The 15,802-nt window shown below is 59.4% G+C and overlaps 1 protein-coding gene across 4 annotated transcripts in view; it reads left to right on the top strand.

Annotated features, from left to right (window-relative positions):
- The window catches only part of TMEM266 (transmembrane protein 266), a 95,224-nt gene that overhangs the window by 46,988 nt on the left and 32,434 nt on the right, over positions 1 to 15,802 (top strand). For 3 of the 4 annotated variants that reach the window (XM_072739216.1, XM_072739217.1, XM_072739218.1), the window contains 2 exons: positions 3,360 to 3,490; positions 5,098 to 5,286. In XM_072739216.1, the coding sequence (XP_072595317.1) occupies positions 3,453 to 3,490; positions 5,098 to 5,286 (227 nt within the window). In that variant the 5' untranslated portion in view covers positions 3,360 to 3,452. Of the gene's footprint in view, positions 1 to 3,359; positions 3,491 to 5,097; positions 5,287 to 10,833; positions 10,954 to 15,802 lie in introns of those variants that run through there. The other variant, XM_072739219.1, reaches the window with a different exon arrangement.

The raw sequence follows: 15,802 nt of genomic DNA, 5'->3' as shown, positions 1-15,802 counted from the left end.
TTCTCCCTCTGCCTGTGTCTCTGCCTCTTTCTCTCTCTGTGTCTATCACAAATAAATAAATCTTTTAAAAAATTAAGAATAAAAATAAAAAAAATAAGAAAAGATTATCAAGCTCCCCGTGTGGAGATCTGATTTAGCAGTCCTGCAGTATAGCCTACGAATGTGTACGTCCCGAAAGGTCCAGGTAATTCTGAGCAGGCCAGGCTTGAAGCCGGGGGATGCGTGTGAAAGCGGGTCGCCGTGCAAAGGGGCCGTCACGCAAGTAAGAGGTGAGGAGTTGCTGTGGGCACCTCTGGGCCCAGGGGAACCGCATTAGGGATGTTTTCACCTGGCGAGTGATTGATCTTAAAAGCCTTTTTCAGACTTAAAATTCCTAGGATACCAGCCTGAATTCTGATGCGGCTGGAACAACTGAAATTGGTGATTACAAAGACTAATGAGCAACAAGTAGAAGAACCTGGAATTTTACTAACGTCAAAAAAGCTGCCTCTACCCCCCACAGCCAGTCCCCATAAATGCAAAACAGGTTTTCTCTTCTGCTGTTACCAGGTTTTTGAGACATCAGGTTTGCATGTCAAATGTTCATTTATAGAGTGCTAGACTACACCTGCTTTGTGCCAGGCTTGTGCTTTGGGGGTTATTTTACTTGGAGAATATTATTTTTAAATAACATCTTCAGAGAGCTTGCTTGTTAGGGATCAAAACTACTGACGGAAGCAGCTTCTCACGGTCCCTTCTCGGTCGATTTACCCTCTCTCCTGCCTCGTCTCTGCCTTGTCCTGGAGGTGGCAATCACTTCCGCTCCGTTGCTCAGCTCGCTCTGAGTGAATTAAAACCTATGATGCTGTGGAAAATACCCCATTGATCGAGTTTAGAAGATAACAGGATCCCGATTAATTAAATTTTGAAAATCAGTGAATAAAAGGAAGGGGTAAGCACTTATCCTCCCTTTCCTATGCGAACTGTACCTTGGGGTAATCAAATAGTTGAGGAAGAGGAGTGTGTCTTCATAGAAGCTGATAAATGGAGAAGGAATGATAAAATCGTATGCCCCTGTTGTAAATTCTAATGGATTTATGGGTCCAGGAAGTGGTTGTCAATGGCTGTTAATGCTACAAAAAGAATAAGACGTTATGTATCTCCTGATGAAAGTCACAACATTGCCTGTATAGTCTTGAAAAAAAAAGAAAACATGGGACATCTGGGTGGCTCCAGCGGTTGAGTGTCTGTCTGCCTTCAACTCAGGGCATGACCCCGGGGTCCTGGGATCGAGTCCCATGTCGGGCTCCCTGCATAGAGCCTGCTTCTCCCTCTGCCTGTGTCTCTGCCTCTCTCTGTGTGTCTCTCATAAATTAAATAAATAAATAAATAAACAAACAAACTAAATAAATAAATAAATAAAATCTTAAAAAAAAATGAATCTGATTAAAGTCTATAGATAACTAAAAATTGCAGGAAAGGTAGAGAACAGGAACTGGGCAGGCATGAAAGGGATACAGTTACCATAATCCAGGCTGGGAAACTTTCTGGGACCACTGACCCAGGTTTTCCAATAAATTGCTTGGGGAAAATAAGATAGAGGGGGAAACCTATAGATTCATTGAGACCTAAGAATCATAATAGCTAATCATAACATGTCGTCCTCACTTGGTGCCTGATTCAACAAACCTTAAAAAAAAATTACAGGATAATTGGGAAAATTTGAACAAGGCCTGGGTATTTAATGATGTTAAAATATTGTGGTTAGATCTCTTAAAGGGTATCCTTATCCTTTCAGGTACATATTGGAACCTTTGCAGATGAATGACATCATCATGAGGGGTGAGGGGTGGGCAGGGACATAGAGAAAACAAGACCATCCGTGAGTTGGCAACTGTTCCAGTTTGGAGATGGATAACTAGAAATTCATTTTATGATTCTCTGTAATTCTATATATTTGAAATTTCCCTTCCCAAAAAGTCAAAGAATTTTTAAAAAATAATTTTCGTTTCTGTTTTTGTTTTATATTGGCGATCCTATATTATTAGTGCAATGGTTCGTGTTTATTACTTACACACTGACCAGTTTTTTGTTTTGTTTTGTTTTTTTAAAGATTTTATTTATTTATTCATGAGAGACACAGAGAGAGAGGCAGAGACACAGGCGGAGGGCGAAGCAGGCTCCACGCAGGGAGCCCGATGCAGGACTAGATTCTGGGACCCGGGGTCACGCCCTGGGCCGGAGGCAGACGCTCCACTGACCTCTGAGCTCCCCGCCCCCGGGCGTCCCGAGCCCTTCTAATTTTACAAAGTCCTCCATCTCTCTTGCAGTTGCTCTAAGACTTTTCCAAGATTTCCTCAGGGACCTTTAGCTTCAGCTGTTGCTTCTTAATTGCACAGACCTTTAAGGAGCTTCCCCGGTTTGCAGGGCCGCCATCCATCAGACACCTCTTGCCCTGGGAGTGCTTTGCTCCTTTCACGTGACGTGCCAACGCCCTTGTCTCTGCATTTCAAGTGCTTCTGCTTGCCGAGCTTGGGATTGAGGTTTCCCAGGAAAGGCAGTTTGCAGCAGAACAACGCAGCCTCTGCAGGGACCACCCCTCGGGGGAACCTCCCACGGAACTTGTACGAAATCTCGGAACCCAGCTCCGCGTCTGTGTCCTTTCTGCCAGCTTGTTTCTGCGTCTTAGGAGACCTGCAGGTGGTGCCATAGCCCCGGTTCATGGAAAAGGATGCTCCATTTACCTAGTCCAGATTTTTTTTATCCAAATGCCTTGGAACGTGCTCAGGTGCCACGGACGGTGCGATTTAAATCCATAAAATACTCGTGATACTAAAAGTTGATACCACGTGACAGGCACTATCCTAAGTGTCTCCCGTGCATCAACGTTGAGTCCCATCACGGTTCTTCTCTCGCAGGTGGAGAAACCGGGGACAAAGGAGCGAAGTAACGAGCCCGGGGTGGCAAGGCTGACGGGGAGCCGGGCTGCGGGGGCCCCCGCGGTTCCTGGGATCCAGGCGCCGGGGCAGGAAATCGCTGGGCTCGCTGCCGCGCGGCCCTTTAGTAAAACGGTTATAGACGAACAGTCCGAAAGCCCGCAGCCGGTCTGGCTCTCCTGTTATTTCGTGTGACCAGCGAAGCTGTCTCGTCACCCGGGGCCGATTTACTCATCCCTGAAAAGCAGAGAAGTCCCGCCTCTTACCCACAGCGGGTGGTTGTAGGCATCTGTTCAACACTGTCTTTGTTCAGACCTAACTTGGAAGGCAAAGCGCTGTACCGAAGAACATTCTAAGGACTTGGGTCCTCAGATGAGTTTGGGAGGACTTTGGCTTGACATCCGAGGGTAATAAATCGCTTCCATGCAATTATTTGTTTTCAAGGTACCATGTCGTGCATGTTGTTAAGAACTTGCGCTTAGAAATGCCGACAGCGGGCCCCAAGACCGCTGCGCCCCAGTAGATGCCCAAGGACCCATGGCTCTGGCTGCGCCTCCCACCATGACCGGGCCGCAGTGAGTATCACCGGGGCTCCTCTCGGCCCCTCCGAGTCTCGGGTGCGACCAGCGGCCCCCGCCCGGCCCCGTGGGGCTCCGGGCCACTTTGTCCCTGGGCCTGTCGCACCTGCCCTCTCTCCGACTTGACCACTGGGCTCATCTCATGTTTCGGTTCATGACAGCGCGGGAGCTCTCCGGCCCAGAACCTTTGCTGTGACTCCTCCCCAAGACGAGGGTCTTCCCACTCGGGCAGCCACGCCACCCTCCTCCTTCAGCGAGGGGCCGCAGGAGGCCAGGAAACTTCCAGAGCAAATGTCCGGTCGCGGCTAGGACATGCTCCGGCGATTCCACAAAGTGGGAATCATGAGGAGATTTAGGAATCACGGGAGGGTTTCTGAGAGCAGGGACGGGGGTCTCAAGGGAGGAGCCCTGTGGGTGCCCAAACCCGCAGTCCTGTGGACGGCTTCCTCCCGCCGCACATGCCAGGCCGCGTCCCGCTGCTGCCCTCCGGCCCGACCCGCTCCCCCTGCCCCCAGCGGCTGCCCTCGAGGCACCTGCCCTCTGCCCCGCGCCCTCGCCCTGCCCCAGGTGAGGCCCGCGGACCTACAGGAGGAACTGACCCTCTTGATCCCAACAAACCCCAGAACTGAACCCAGAAGCGAGGCTGGAGGGTCCTACTCTCCCCTCTGACAGAAGGAGCTCTGCAGGGTCACGGGGCAGAGGGGGGCGGAGAACGGGGCCTCCATGCCCCCGGAGGGGGACCTCGTGTCCTCCTGCCAAGATGACCACACAACCGGAGGTGGTGCTGGGCTGCTGTGACCTTGGGGGGGAAACAGCACGGAAGGCAGGAAGGCAGAAGGACGTGTCCCCGCGCCCAGAGCCGCATCCTCTTAGTCTCAGAAACTCCGCCCGGCCCCGTGAAACCACCTTCTTCTCAGGCCGAGCTCCTCCAGCACCGTGTCTCCCACCCATATCAGATGATAGGGTGACAATGGGTGGCCCCGACGGAGCCTCGTTTCACCTCCTCATGTTTCAACTGGAGAAACTGAGGCTTCTCTGTGTCCCTGTGCCCCAGTGACAAAGGAGGAGACCGAAAACTGCAGAAGTTTCACCAAGTGCCCCCATCCCCTACTGGCAGCCCTTAAAGGTGGGGAGATGTAGTAGGACCAGCTCACGTAGGAAGCAAGTAGCACCCGGCTCGGTCAGTTAAGCGTATGACTCTTGGGGCTCGGCTCAGGTCATGGTGTCAGGGTCCTGGAGTCGAGCCCTGCTTGGAGCTCCTGCTCAGCGGCAGTTGGCTTCCCCTCCCCTCTGCCCTCTCCCATGCTCACTTGCTCTAAAATAAATAAGCCAATCCTTAAAAAAAAAAAAAAAAAAAAAAAAGAATATATTACTCCAATATAAAGTCTAGGGGCCCCAATCCTACAGGGTATTTCCACCCGAGTCTTCCACCCGCCTCATAAGGATCCCACCCTGTTTGCAGATCTGCTGTAGGCCGGCCCCTAGGACTCCCCGTGTCCCCCGCCGGCGCAGCACAGATCCTGATGCCCCTTCCTCCCTCGGGGCATAGAGACCTGCTTTGTCCCTGGGGATTGACTGCCCTGTGGTCCTCGTCCCCAACTCAGGCCTGCCATAGAAGGAGGAATTTCCGAGGTCGAGATCATCTCCCAACAAGTAGACGAGGACACCAAGAGCATTGCTCCCGTGCAGCTGCTGAACTTTGCCTCTCGTGACCTGCCCTTGGCTGCCGTCGACCTCTCCACGGCGGGCTCGCAGCTCCTGTCAAATCTGGACGAGGATTACCAAAGAGAAGGGTAGGTGCCAGGACAGTTGAGTAGCCGAGAAGGCCTTTGCGTCACCGCCGGGGTTTCCATGGGCACCTCCAGGGAGGCGGCATGGGGATTGCAGACCAGGAGCTCACAGCAGCCACCCGGCGTCGCTTCCCCGGGAAAACACTCCGGGCACTGCTGGTGCCGCTAGACAGCCTCTGACGTGACATTTGCTTGGGACTCAGGGATTCATGAAATGGTTTTAGGACCGCATTGCTCCTTAGTGGCCCTTCCAGCCTCCTCTCTGTGCACCGGAGAGTCGGTGCACCCCCCGCCCCCGCCCATTGCTCTTAGAGAATCATGAACATCGGCCGGGACCCTCGGAGCCCCGTCTGGGCCACTCTCCTTTCTCAGGTTGTGTGCGTGGATTTTGGAACGTGCTGGCTGCTTTGAGTGTAAAAACGAAGGCTCGTTGGGTTACCTTAGAAGCAGATGAGCAGGCTCAGCTACAGTTAGATTTTGCAGAGCTCGGATTTCCTGTGCTTGTTTCCCGAAGGGGCCCTCCCGCTTCCCGGGGGAAACTTCCCAGCAATTGTGACACCCCACAGCTTTTGCCAAAACCGCACCCAAGAGGCTTTCGCTGGAAATGAGATGTTCTCTAGGCATCGGGCTCGTAGTCGAGTCAGCAGGAAGGCACCGTGGGGAAAGGACGGGTAAGCAGCTGGGAGGGAGCGAAGGGCTGCAGGGCGGGGAGGACCTGGACCTGGGCGCCAAGGGGACCTGCAGGGCGGCCTCTGGATCTCCGGATCCTGGAGGCCCCAGGCCAGGGCCGGCTTCACGCCCCCGCCGGCTCCGCGGGGGCAGAGGGAGGCCTGCTTCATCGTTTGGCTTGCTCCTGATTAGAGCCCTGCAAGCTTTCTTCTGATTAAGGAGAATACAGATGAGGCGCCTGCAAGGCAGAGAAGCTCTTGGTTTGATTGGAGTCTCCAGGTGTGCCCTGGATGGCTGCTCCTGTTGCGTAAATAGGGAGCAGCCAGGGAGGGGATCGGCCTGGCTGCCAGAGCTCTCGCTCAGGAGCTCGGGTGGAGGCCAGAGGGCTTCCTGGAGGAAGAGGAAGCGAAACGAAAGCACGCTGAGGAGGGGACAGGCCTCTCTTCACAAGGCTCCTCGGCTCTTGCTGCATGCATTTCCTGGGGTTTTCCCAGAATTTCCGAACTGGCCTTTGCCGAAACGCCGCAAAACAGCACCACGTGCAGGTCGGGTCAGCCTCAGGTATGACACGCGTGTCCCCCCTCCCAGAACCTCCCGGAACCCCGCGTTGCACTGTTAACAGAACTCAGCTGAGTAACCGGGAAGCTCCAATTGGCACTGCTCGGCGGTTCCCAGTTCACGAGGCGAGTGGCTCCCACCCCGCAGGCGGCGAGGAGCTCTGGGGAGCTGTGCAAGAGGAGGGCGTTCGAGGGAAGCGGAGGTGGGTGGAGAAAGCTGATGGGGCAAGTGCCGACTGCTCAGGGAGGGTCGCCTGCCCTCCGTGGGGTCGCCCGGCGGGTGCTGGCCAGGCGGGGGCTCACACTGACCGGCCAGGGGCCGTCACCCGGGCTCTTGGGCCTCATTGCCCATGGGGCCTGCAAAGGTGACTCCATCGGGGGCTTGGTACCGGTTTCTCAAAACGGCGCAAGGAGATGTCCTGCAGAGACGGGAGGTCTGGTCTGTAGGAAGTGAAGAGGCCTCAGGGCCCCCCGCTGGGCCCTCACGTGGCCGCTCATGTCTCTCGAACTCCGTGCTAGTCCAGTGCGTTCACATCACCCAGGACCTGAAGATGCTAGAGCGGAAGGGGCCGTAGAAAGCGTCTGTTCCGGGTGTTCCGGCACTGCAGAGCCCAGAGGGCGCGAGCAGCCTGCCCGGGTCACACGGCAGCAGCGTGGAGCCGAGCCTGCCCTCCCGGCTCCCGGAGCCGACTGGGACGCGGGCTTGCTGCTCGTGCACGGCTGTGACCGCGGCTGCGTGCCTCGCACGCAGGCTACGCCGTCGGGTGCCTGCAACATGTCGGGGTGCTCCTTAGTCCGTCTTCCCTTTTGCCCTGTGAAGAAGGGGCCGGCGTGGGGATGTGCGTGAGCCCCCGGGCGTGGGGAAGAGGCCCGTCTCCATCAGGCTCCCTGACCTTCCCGAGGGCCCTTCGTCGGCCCGTGTGCAGAGCCCAGACTGAGCTCTCCGCTGCCCGGCTGCACCCAGGCTGCACCCAGGCTGCGGAGGCTTAGGTGGGACAGTCAGCCCCTGTGCCGACCGGCAGCCTTGTCAGCTCACCGCTGCAGCAGGAGCCCCCTGGCTGGTGCCTTAGCCACCCCACGGCTCTGGGACGCAGAGTCCATCCTCACGGTGCCGGCGGGCTTGGTGGCTGGCGAGGACTGGGTGATGGGTGGCCTCTCCTCATTCCGTGTAGGTAGAGGAGAATGTGCGCTCAGGACTCTTCCTCCTCCTGTGGGGCCGCACCCTGACCTCACCAGACCCTAATCACCCCCAGAAGCCCCACCGTCATACAACACGTTGAGGGGTTAGGGCTTCCTCGTAAGACTGGCGGGGAGGGGACACATTCGACCCCTGGCAGCCCGTCCCCAGACCCAAGGTCTCTTCTCTCCGCTCGCCTCTCGGCTCGGCCCGACGGCATCCCTCGGGGCCCTGGCTGGCCGTCTCCGATTGCTTCCGTTGCCCTCAAGTCCCCGTTGCCTTCAACAATGACCTCCTCCCTCCTTCCTCAGAAAGTAGAAGCTGCCCCGTGGGGCTGTGCCCACCCCGCTCCTTCTGGGGCGCCCGGCCCGAGCCCCGACCCCGGCCCTCCCACCTTCTGCGGGATGAATGTGGCTCTGCAGTTCCGTCCTCATGGGACTTTCCCCGGCTGTGCGTCCCCGTCACTGCCCGCCCGTCCCCTCCATGTGGCCAGACCCCGAGGGTCCCCCTCCGAGTGCCATGGAGCAAGTGCACACGCTGTGGCCCCCATACTGCGCCCCCCCGACTCTCCGGGGCCACCGGCTCTTATCCAGCTACCCTGACCCCTCGCAGGGACCCCAAACACTCAGAGCCCTGGCAAGAATCCGATGGAGTAACCTGCTCCTCCCCTGCGCTGGCGGCTTATTTGTCTCGTCTCCCTGCGGGTCGTCGCTACAAACGGTGACAGCTCAGGCCCAGCTGAGCAGCCGCCGCAAGGCCTCCAGAAGCTCCGTCTCAAAACCAAACCTGAAGCCGAGCTGTCTATTCCCCCAGAGGGATTTCTGTAGCTCCCGTCAGTGGGCCTGTACCCAGCAGCCTGGCCTGCCCGACCCGTTACCCCTGGATGAGACGCGCCGTGCTGTGGCTCATTTACAAGGACCCTGAGCCTGCTCGCTGCCCGGAGAGGAGCCGCTGGCTTCTGGGGCCCCGAGCTCTGTGGAGCCGCCCATCAGGCGGGGTCTGCACCGGGATGGCGTCCCTCCTGCCCCCGCTCTGGCCCCTTCCCATCCATGCCCGCTGCCCATCATGGAAATGCTTGCACCCAGCCCAGCCTTCAGGAAGCACGAGGCCGCGGGCACCTGTGCAGGGTGGGCTCCGCGCCTCCGCACCCGTCTGCAGGCCATACTGCCCGTCAGCGAGCCCCGAAGTGGCTGTGCTTCAGGCCACGGCCCCGGTCCCATCTGCGTCTGGCCCTCCCTCCACCCCCGGGGGTCCCGGCCGCCCGGCATCTGCCCTGCAGCTCACGCCACTGCTGTCACCATCCTTGGCCCTGAAGCAGGGACACCGCATAGTCCTGCACGTCTGTCCACAAACGCGAACACCCAGACCCGGAACGCTCGCACGGCCGTGGACCGTCCGGGGACAGGAAGAAGGGGAAGCGGAGTGTCTGCGCCCCGGCCGGGGCGGCCCCGCGATGACCCGAGGGACGGGCCGTTCCTCTGCTCTCCCCCCTCAGGCTCGCCGTCTCCCAAGCCCCGGAACCTCCCGCTGCCTTGACATCTCTCTCTTCCACCCTCGTCACAGAGGGTGAGGACTGCCGTGCGACATGGCCCGCCCAGACCCCGTAACGAGGACCCGCTTCACCCGTGCAACGTGGAGCACAGACCCAGCGGTTTCCAGGGGGGCCGAGAGGGTAAACGTCGCGAGCAAGGAGCACACCGCTCCCCCCTGCCCACGCCCGTGACAGCGTCGGCCTCACCCTCGCGCTGGATGCAGATGAAGTTTCCTTCCGGCTGAGAGGGGGTCGCCCGCCTCACCCATGTCGGTCAGGGAGAATGACTCCCCATTAGTCCCTTTTACAAGCAACAGAGAAGCTTCCCGGAAGCCTTCACCTGCTCTCTCCATTGGCTTGGACCTTGGCTGGGACCGGGTCCCAAGGGATTTGGAGACAGATCAGACCCGCAGCTCTTCCCCGGGGTGGCGGCTGGGGAGTCACCCCCAGGCCCGCATCTTCACGGGAGCCCGGTCTCCCTCCTTCGTGACCTTTCCTCCAGAATTAGGTCTTCTCTGCCGCTGTCCTTGTCACCACGTGGGGATGATCTAGGAACACGCCGCCTCCCTCCACGGCTGGTCCCACCGGCTGTTCCGCTCGATTCTTTGACTCCGATGCAGTCCGACTTCCCTGGCCGTCCTGGGGGGCGGTGCCGTGTGTTTGCACGTGACCAGAGCTCCTTCTGCCTGGTTCTCGTCGTCAGGCATTGGACGTCATCCCGTCCAGCGGTGGGGAAGTGAGGCCCAGAGCTGCTGCCCAGCGAGCCAACCGTCCATCCTTGGAGGAGGGAACGAGTGTTGGGGGGCTCGTGGCGCGGCCCGGAGCTTGCACCTCTCCTAACCAGCTCCATTGCACTGAAGGCCTGGTCGGGCTGCAGCGTCTGCGCTGGACCAAGGGCCACAAGAGGAAATTCCGAGAAGTCGGGAGCCTCCACCCTGGGGCGATCATGGTGACAGTGTCGAGGAAGGCAACCCAAGGCGGGAGTCATTCACCCCCTTCTTACAGAGGAGACTCCGTGGCCACAAAGAAAGTGTTCCCCATCTTTTTGGTAGAAAGAGGGGGACAGAGAGGGTCCCGGTGGGATGGTCTTTGTCAAAAAATATAAAAATAAAGAAATGAAAGATATCCAGCCTTTTGTAATTATGCTTTTTGGGTTCTGACCTTCTGAAAGGTCGAACCTGTGAGGTCAGGGCCGGGCCGCGGGACGACGGAAGCTTGGAGGAAGGACGGGAGGTCGCTGCTTAAAGATAGTGCCAGTAGCACATTTCCGCCAGAACTTCACAGTCAGAGGAAAAAGGGGTGATAGGAGCCCAAGAATGGGTATTTAGAGGTCAGGCCGCAGGGACAGGTCCAATATAGCAATATCTTTACGTGAGGAGAGGACTACGCTGATTTTAGATGCACCAGCAAATGCTGGAGGCGGAGAAGGGGGACGGGAGGCACCTTAAAGCAAAGCCCCTCCCTCCACCGTGTAGCTCAAGGGCCACCTCCTCCAGAAAGTGTTGTGTGCCGTCCCCCTGGCCTGGGTAAAGCCTCACTTCCACACACCGCCTTGATCTCAGCACTTGTGACCCCGAGTTCGAGTCCTCTGCTCACCAGTCGGCTTGCGGTTCCAGATGGAGCGCGTCCTCAGGCCTGAAGGGTCCCTTGAGCCTGGAACAGAGAGGGCGCTGGTGCAGGCGAGGAAGGAGCTGAGTGGACGGACGGACGGACAGACGGACGGGACTGTGTTAAGGGTGAGGAGAAGGGGAGGCCCATTCTGTTTGGGGAGAACTGGATGAGCCACAGGGAGGGACCAGGTTGCTCTCAGGGAACGAGGCCGCGGTTTGTAGCTGGCTCACCTCCAAGCACCCCTGCTAATTCCACGTCTCCCTCCTCCACGAAGCCATCCCCCCCAAAATAAATCAGATTTGCCTCAGAACATGCCAGCTTCAATCTCAGTGTCCTTTGAGAAGAAAGAAAAGCCTTTTGGGGTTCAGGTTAAAAGGCAGGTGCATCCCTGCCACACCCGTGCGAGTGCGGCCTAGCAGTTCTGGTCTTCGCTTGGCTGGCAGTCTTTTGCGTCGTTTTTTCCCCAAGAGAGGAACATTCAAAAGGGGCATCATTCACCCGCTTTCCTGGTGTCAGTACGATCGTCTGCCCTAGAACGGCCCTCCCCTGGCCCCCGGCTGCACCCGCAGCTCCCTGTCCCGGGGACCCTCCCGGCGGGCTCTGGGTGTGCCAGCCAGGCAGTACGGCTTTCATTAAGACAAAAGAAATTTCCTGGGAAGCACAGGTTGACTTCTTCCCTGTAGCCCGAGAATCTCAAAGATCTTTCCTGTGGGTAAAAAAGTAAGTTCATGGATTCATTCTTTCTTAGCCCAATAGCCGCCCCCCTCCCTGGGGCGCAGCCCGAACGCAAGGGGTGAGCCCTGTGTAGGCAGTGGGTGGAATCGGGGGCGGGGGGGGTCTGTGCCCAGGCTCCCAGGACTGGCAGGCCCACAGCCCGGGAGCTGGGCGACGCGGGCTGTGACAGGTGAGGGGGCGCACCTTCGCCAGGCATCCCGGGGCGCGGCAGGTGCAGGGGGGCTCATGCAGCAGGTGCGCGGGGTTCACGAGGCAGGTGCAAGGGGTTCGTGCGGCAACTGCGAGGGGGCTTGCAGGGCAGGTGCAGGAGGTTGGCTCGTGCACCCGGGGTGCAGCAGGTGCCAGGGGCTTGCCCAGCAGGTGTGCTCGTGCGGGAGTTGCAAGGGGTTCACGTGGCAGGTGCGGGGAGCTCACCTGGCAGGTGCGGGGGGGGGGGGCTCGCACAGCAGGTGCCAGGGGTTTCAGGCCCGCAGCCATCCTGACAGCGGAGGACCCATGAGGTGGGCCTTGGCCTCGCAGCCACGGCCCAAGGCACTGTCCCCCATATCAGGTGGCTCTTGTGTTGCCCCTGCCGATGCCCACCCCCGCCTCGGCCCAGCACAGGAGCGGCCCGTCCACACTGTGTCTGCCCTTGTGCCCCCCGGGGAAGGGGACTTGCCTGGTGGTCCGCCCGCACACCCCGCGTGTTCCCCACAGTTGACATTCCCCAGGATGCAAGAGGCCGGAGGTGCTGGGACAAGCTGGTGGGAGGCTCGCTGATGCTCCCCCCTCCCTCGGGCAGTAGGGCCGACCTGTGGCTCTGACTGCAGCCCCGAAGCTGCCAGTGTGGAAACCAGCTTCTTCGGATCCCCCGAGTGGCTGCCAGGGTCGTCCCGCCCCTCCGAACTGAGGGTTCCCGCTTTGCGAAGTGGATTGCTGTGCTGGTATTTCTGGGTCTGCACTGCCTGGCCTGCCTCCTGGGGCTCGGTGCAGGGACCAGGAGGCCGCCCCACCGCGCTTTCCCTGTGCCTCTGGTTCTCCCCGGCAGAGGAAGAAGCCCCGCCAACCCTTTTACGTATTTAGCAAAAGGACAGCCCGTGGTTCCCACGAGGAGATATTTGCCTCTTTGGAGAACTCCCGTGCATGTGAGCTCGTTTCCCATTCCTGCTTTTTTTTTTTTTTTTTTCTGATTTGTTTTGCTTTCAGAGTGGCCTGGACTAGGAGCTCACTGCTGGCTCAGAGTTCATTTACAAGAGCTCAGGCTCCGTGAGGATGGAGGCCCTGGGCACTCTGTCTGCTCATCACCTAATACAGTGCCTGGCATTTAGCAGCCGCAGAATAACTGTGGCTGGAATGGAACGAACGTTGAGACTTCTCGTATTTAGATCATTACTCCATTTTCTAGCACCCACATACCTAACTCGTCTTCGTGTAGACGGTACGGGGCCTGCAGTACGCACTATGTTACCTGTGTTACTTTCCATATTTCAGAAAGACGACCCTGCAGAGGTGGATAATACCCCTATTTTGGAGATTAGGAAATTAGGCTCAAAGATTATACTCAGAGCTCAGTCAGCCATGGGAGTGTGATTTGCAGACTCTAGTTGCCGCCCGAGCCCAACCGGATGGAAAAGTCTGGCTTTCCCCAGCCTTCGTAAACAGAGGAAAAAAAAAATAATAGAAGGAACTACCTTACTGGACGGGATGAGCACTGGGTGTTATTCTGTATGTTGCCAAATTGAACACCAATAAAAAATAAATTTATTATTAAAAAAAAGAAAGAAGGAACTGCCTTTTAAAACAACTAGATGAGTGAACATTTGTAAATTGCTCAGGAAACTCCTCTGTTTGATCATAAGTGCCGTATAAGTGTTTGTTAAATCAATGAAAATAAAGCTTGGATCAATGCCGGAGTTGGATTGAAGTCAGCCTTGTGGCTTTCGCTCGTGGCGTTTTAACCATCTGGGACAAACGCAGTAAAGAAAAGCAAAGCGAGGCCATGGGCTGTTCTGCTGGCTGTTGACACCCCCCCCCCCCCCAAGTGTGCAGGATCCAGGCCACGGTGTTGAGCATCACGGAATTGGAGCACCGGGGCCACAAGGCCTCAGGCTGCCGCCTCCTGGAGTTTGCACCTGGAGCCCAGGCGTCATTCGGTGACCCCTCCGTGCCGTTCCCAAGGCCGTGCACCCTCAGAGTGTTGTGCGTGGTGGTGTGGCTTTGTGCCTTCTCCGGCCGCACAGGCCACCCAGCCAGCAGGCCTCAGGCTCTGGTGCCCCCAAGGGCAGCGCTGGGGGCAGGTAGGGAATCCCAGAGCTGGGGCCTTAGTTCCAGACCCGCTCGAGGCAAGCTTCCCACTCACTCCGCCCCCGCCCTCAGCTCCTCTCCTGGGCTTGGTGGGAGGGAACCGCGGTGCAGGCCCCACAGGCCGTGGGGGGCTGCTCTGGAGTCCAGCCTCCAGGACGCCGGGCTCCCCTCCACCGGGGGCACCTTTCGGGGCAGCTCCGAGGTCTCCACCTTCCACAAACCGGCCACTGCCCCTTCCCCGGCCGTGCGTGTCCCAGCCACGCCAGCCTGGCAGCCAGGACACCCGACGGCCCCGGGACCCCCGCCTGCCCAGGAGCAGCGACCTCTTCCCGCCCCCCCCCCCCCCCCCCCCCCGCGCTCGCCCCGGCTGCGGCCTGCACAGGGGCCCAAAGCCCAGAGGGTTGCCGCGGGCCTCCCCGCCCCCCGCCCCTGAAACACGGACAGACACTGGCCAAAGCCCATCGTCATTTTCTAGAAGCTCTTCTGTCAAGCTTTTATCAAGACCCTAAGAATCATCACAGGAGCAGTGAAGCCACCAGCCGCCTACCCTGCCCGCCGCAGGCCGTCCCCGAGGCCTCGGGGCTAGTGGAGGTCGCTGTCCGAGGACCGCCCGCCTCCAGGCCGGGCCATCTGGCTGGGGGGTGGCAGGCGCTGCCCCCGCCAGCTGGGCCCGGCCCTGACCCTGACCCAACCCTGACCCCGACCTGACCCTGGCCCCGACCCTGAACTGACCCCTACCATGACCCTGACCCTGACCCCGGCCCGACCCCGGCCCCGACCCAGCCCCAGCCCTGACCCGAACCCGGCCCAACCCCGAACCAACCCCGGCCCTGACCCTGGCGCTGACTCTGACCCGACTCTGACCCTGACCCCGGCCCCAACCCCAGCCCCACCCCAACCCTGACCCCAGCTCCAATCACCCCGACCTGACCCCAACCCCAACCCAGGCCCTGACCCCAACCCCGGCCATGGGGATGCCCGGGGGGAGGGTGGGCCTTGGTCACCCGCGCTCCGCCCTGAATGGGAAGCCCCGTGTCCTTGCGGCCCAACTGCCACGGTCCGGTCTCCGGTTGCTTGTGTCGCGGCCCTTTGTGCCCGAACAGACTCCTGCCTCGAGTGGCCGCCGCCACACAGGCCGGTCCCCCTCGGCTCCTCACGTCACCCGCAGGCCACCCACCCTGACCGTCCCCACAGCCCTGGCTCCTCCCGCAGCCTGTGACCCGCCGCGCTCCCGTCTGTCGTGGGCCCTTCCCCGGGGGCCGTCGGCGTCCGGCGGCCTGGCTTCCGGATCCCGCGCCTGTGCCCTGGACAGACCCTGGGCCTGGCCTTGGGCCCCCCCGCACCTCCCGCTCCCCAGGCGGCAGCCCCTGGCCCCGGGCAGCTTCCCTAAGCCGAGGAGATAAGGGGGGCTGTGGGTGGCCAAGGCGGCAGCTCCCGGGCCCTTCCCTCCCACGGAGGCAGATCCACCCGCCGTGGAGCCTCCTGCTTGGAGAGGAGCAGACGGCTTGGTCCCCCGGCTTCCCGCGCTCCCGGGGTGGCGGGCACGGACTCAGGCACCCCGAATCCCAGTGCTCGGCCCGGCCCCAGGTGGCAGGCGTTAGGGAAGCGACATCACTTTTAGGGCCACAGATAAAGGACTGGGTTTTCTTTAAAAAAAAAAAATTATTTATTGATTTGAGAGCGAGAGAGATGGCGGGAGAGGGTGACACGGGGGGCAGAGGCAGCCGGAGTGGAGGACGGAGACGGGGCGGGTGGGCGCAGGAGGGTCATGCGTGGGAAGAAGGGCCGCAGGTGCGCTGCGCAGGCAGGAGCGGTCGGCTGAGGAAGGGAGGCCCAAGAGATCTTATAAACCAGAGGGTCTTCGTATGCAGAAGCCACACAGCCCTGAGACATCAGCCCCTGGGTCCCCCCATCTGCTGGGCCCTGAGCCGGGGAGGGGGGACGTCAGCCCCCAGG

This window comes from Vulpes vulpes, chromosome 15, assembly GCF_048418805.1.
Source record: "Vulpes vulpes isolate BD-2025 chromosome 15, VulVul3, whole genome shotgun sequence".
In the NCBI taxonomy this organism is placed as follows: Eukaryota; Metazoa; Chordata; class Mammalia; order Carnivora; family Canidae; genus Vulpes; species Vulpes vulpes.
This window is presented reverse-complemented; position numbering and strand designations above follow the sequence as displayed.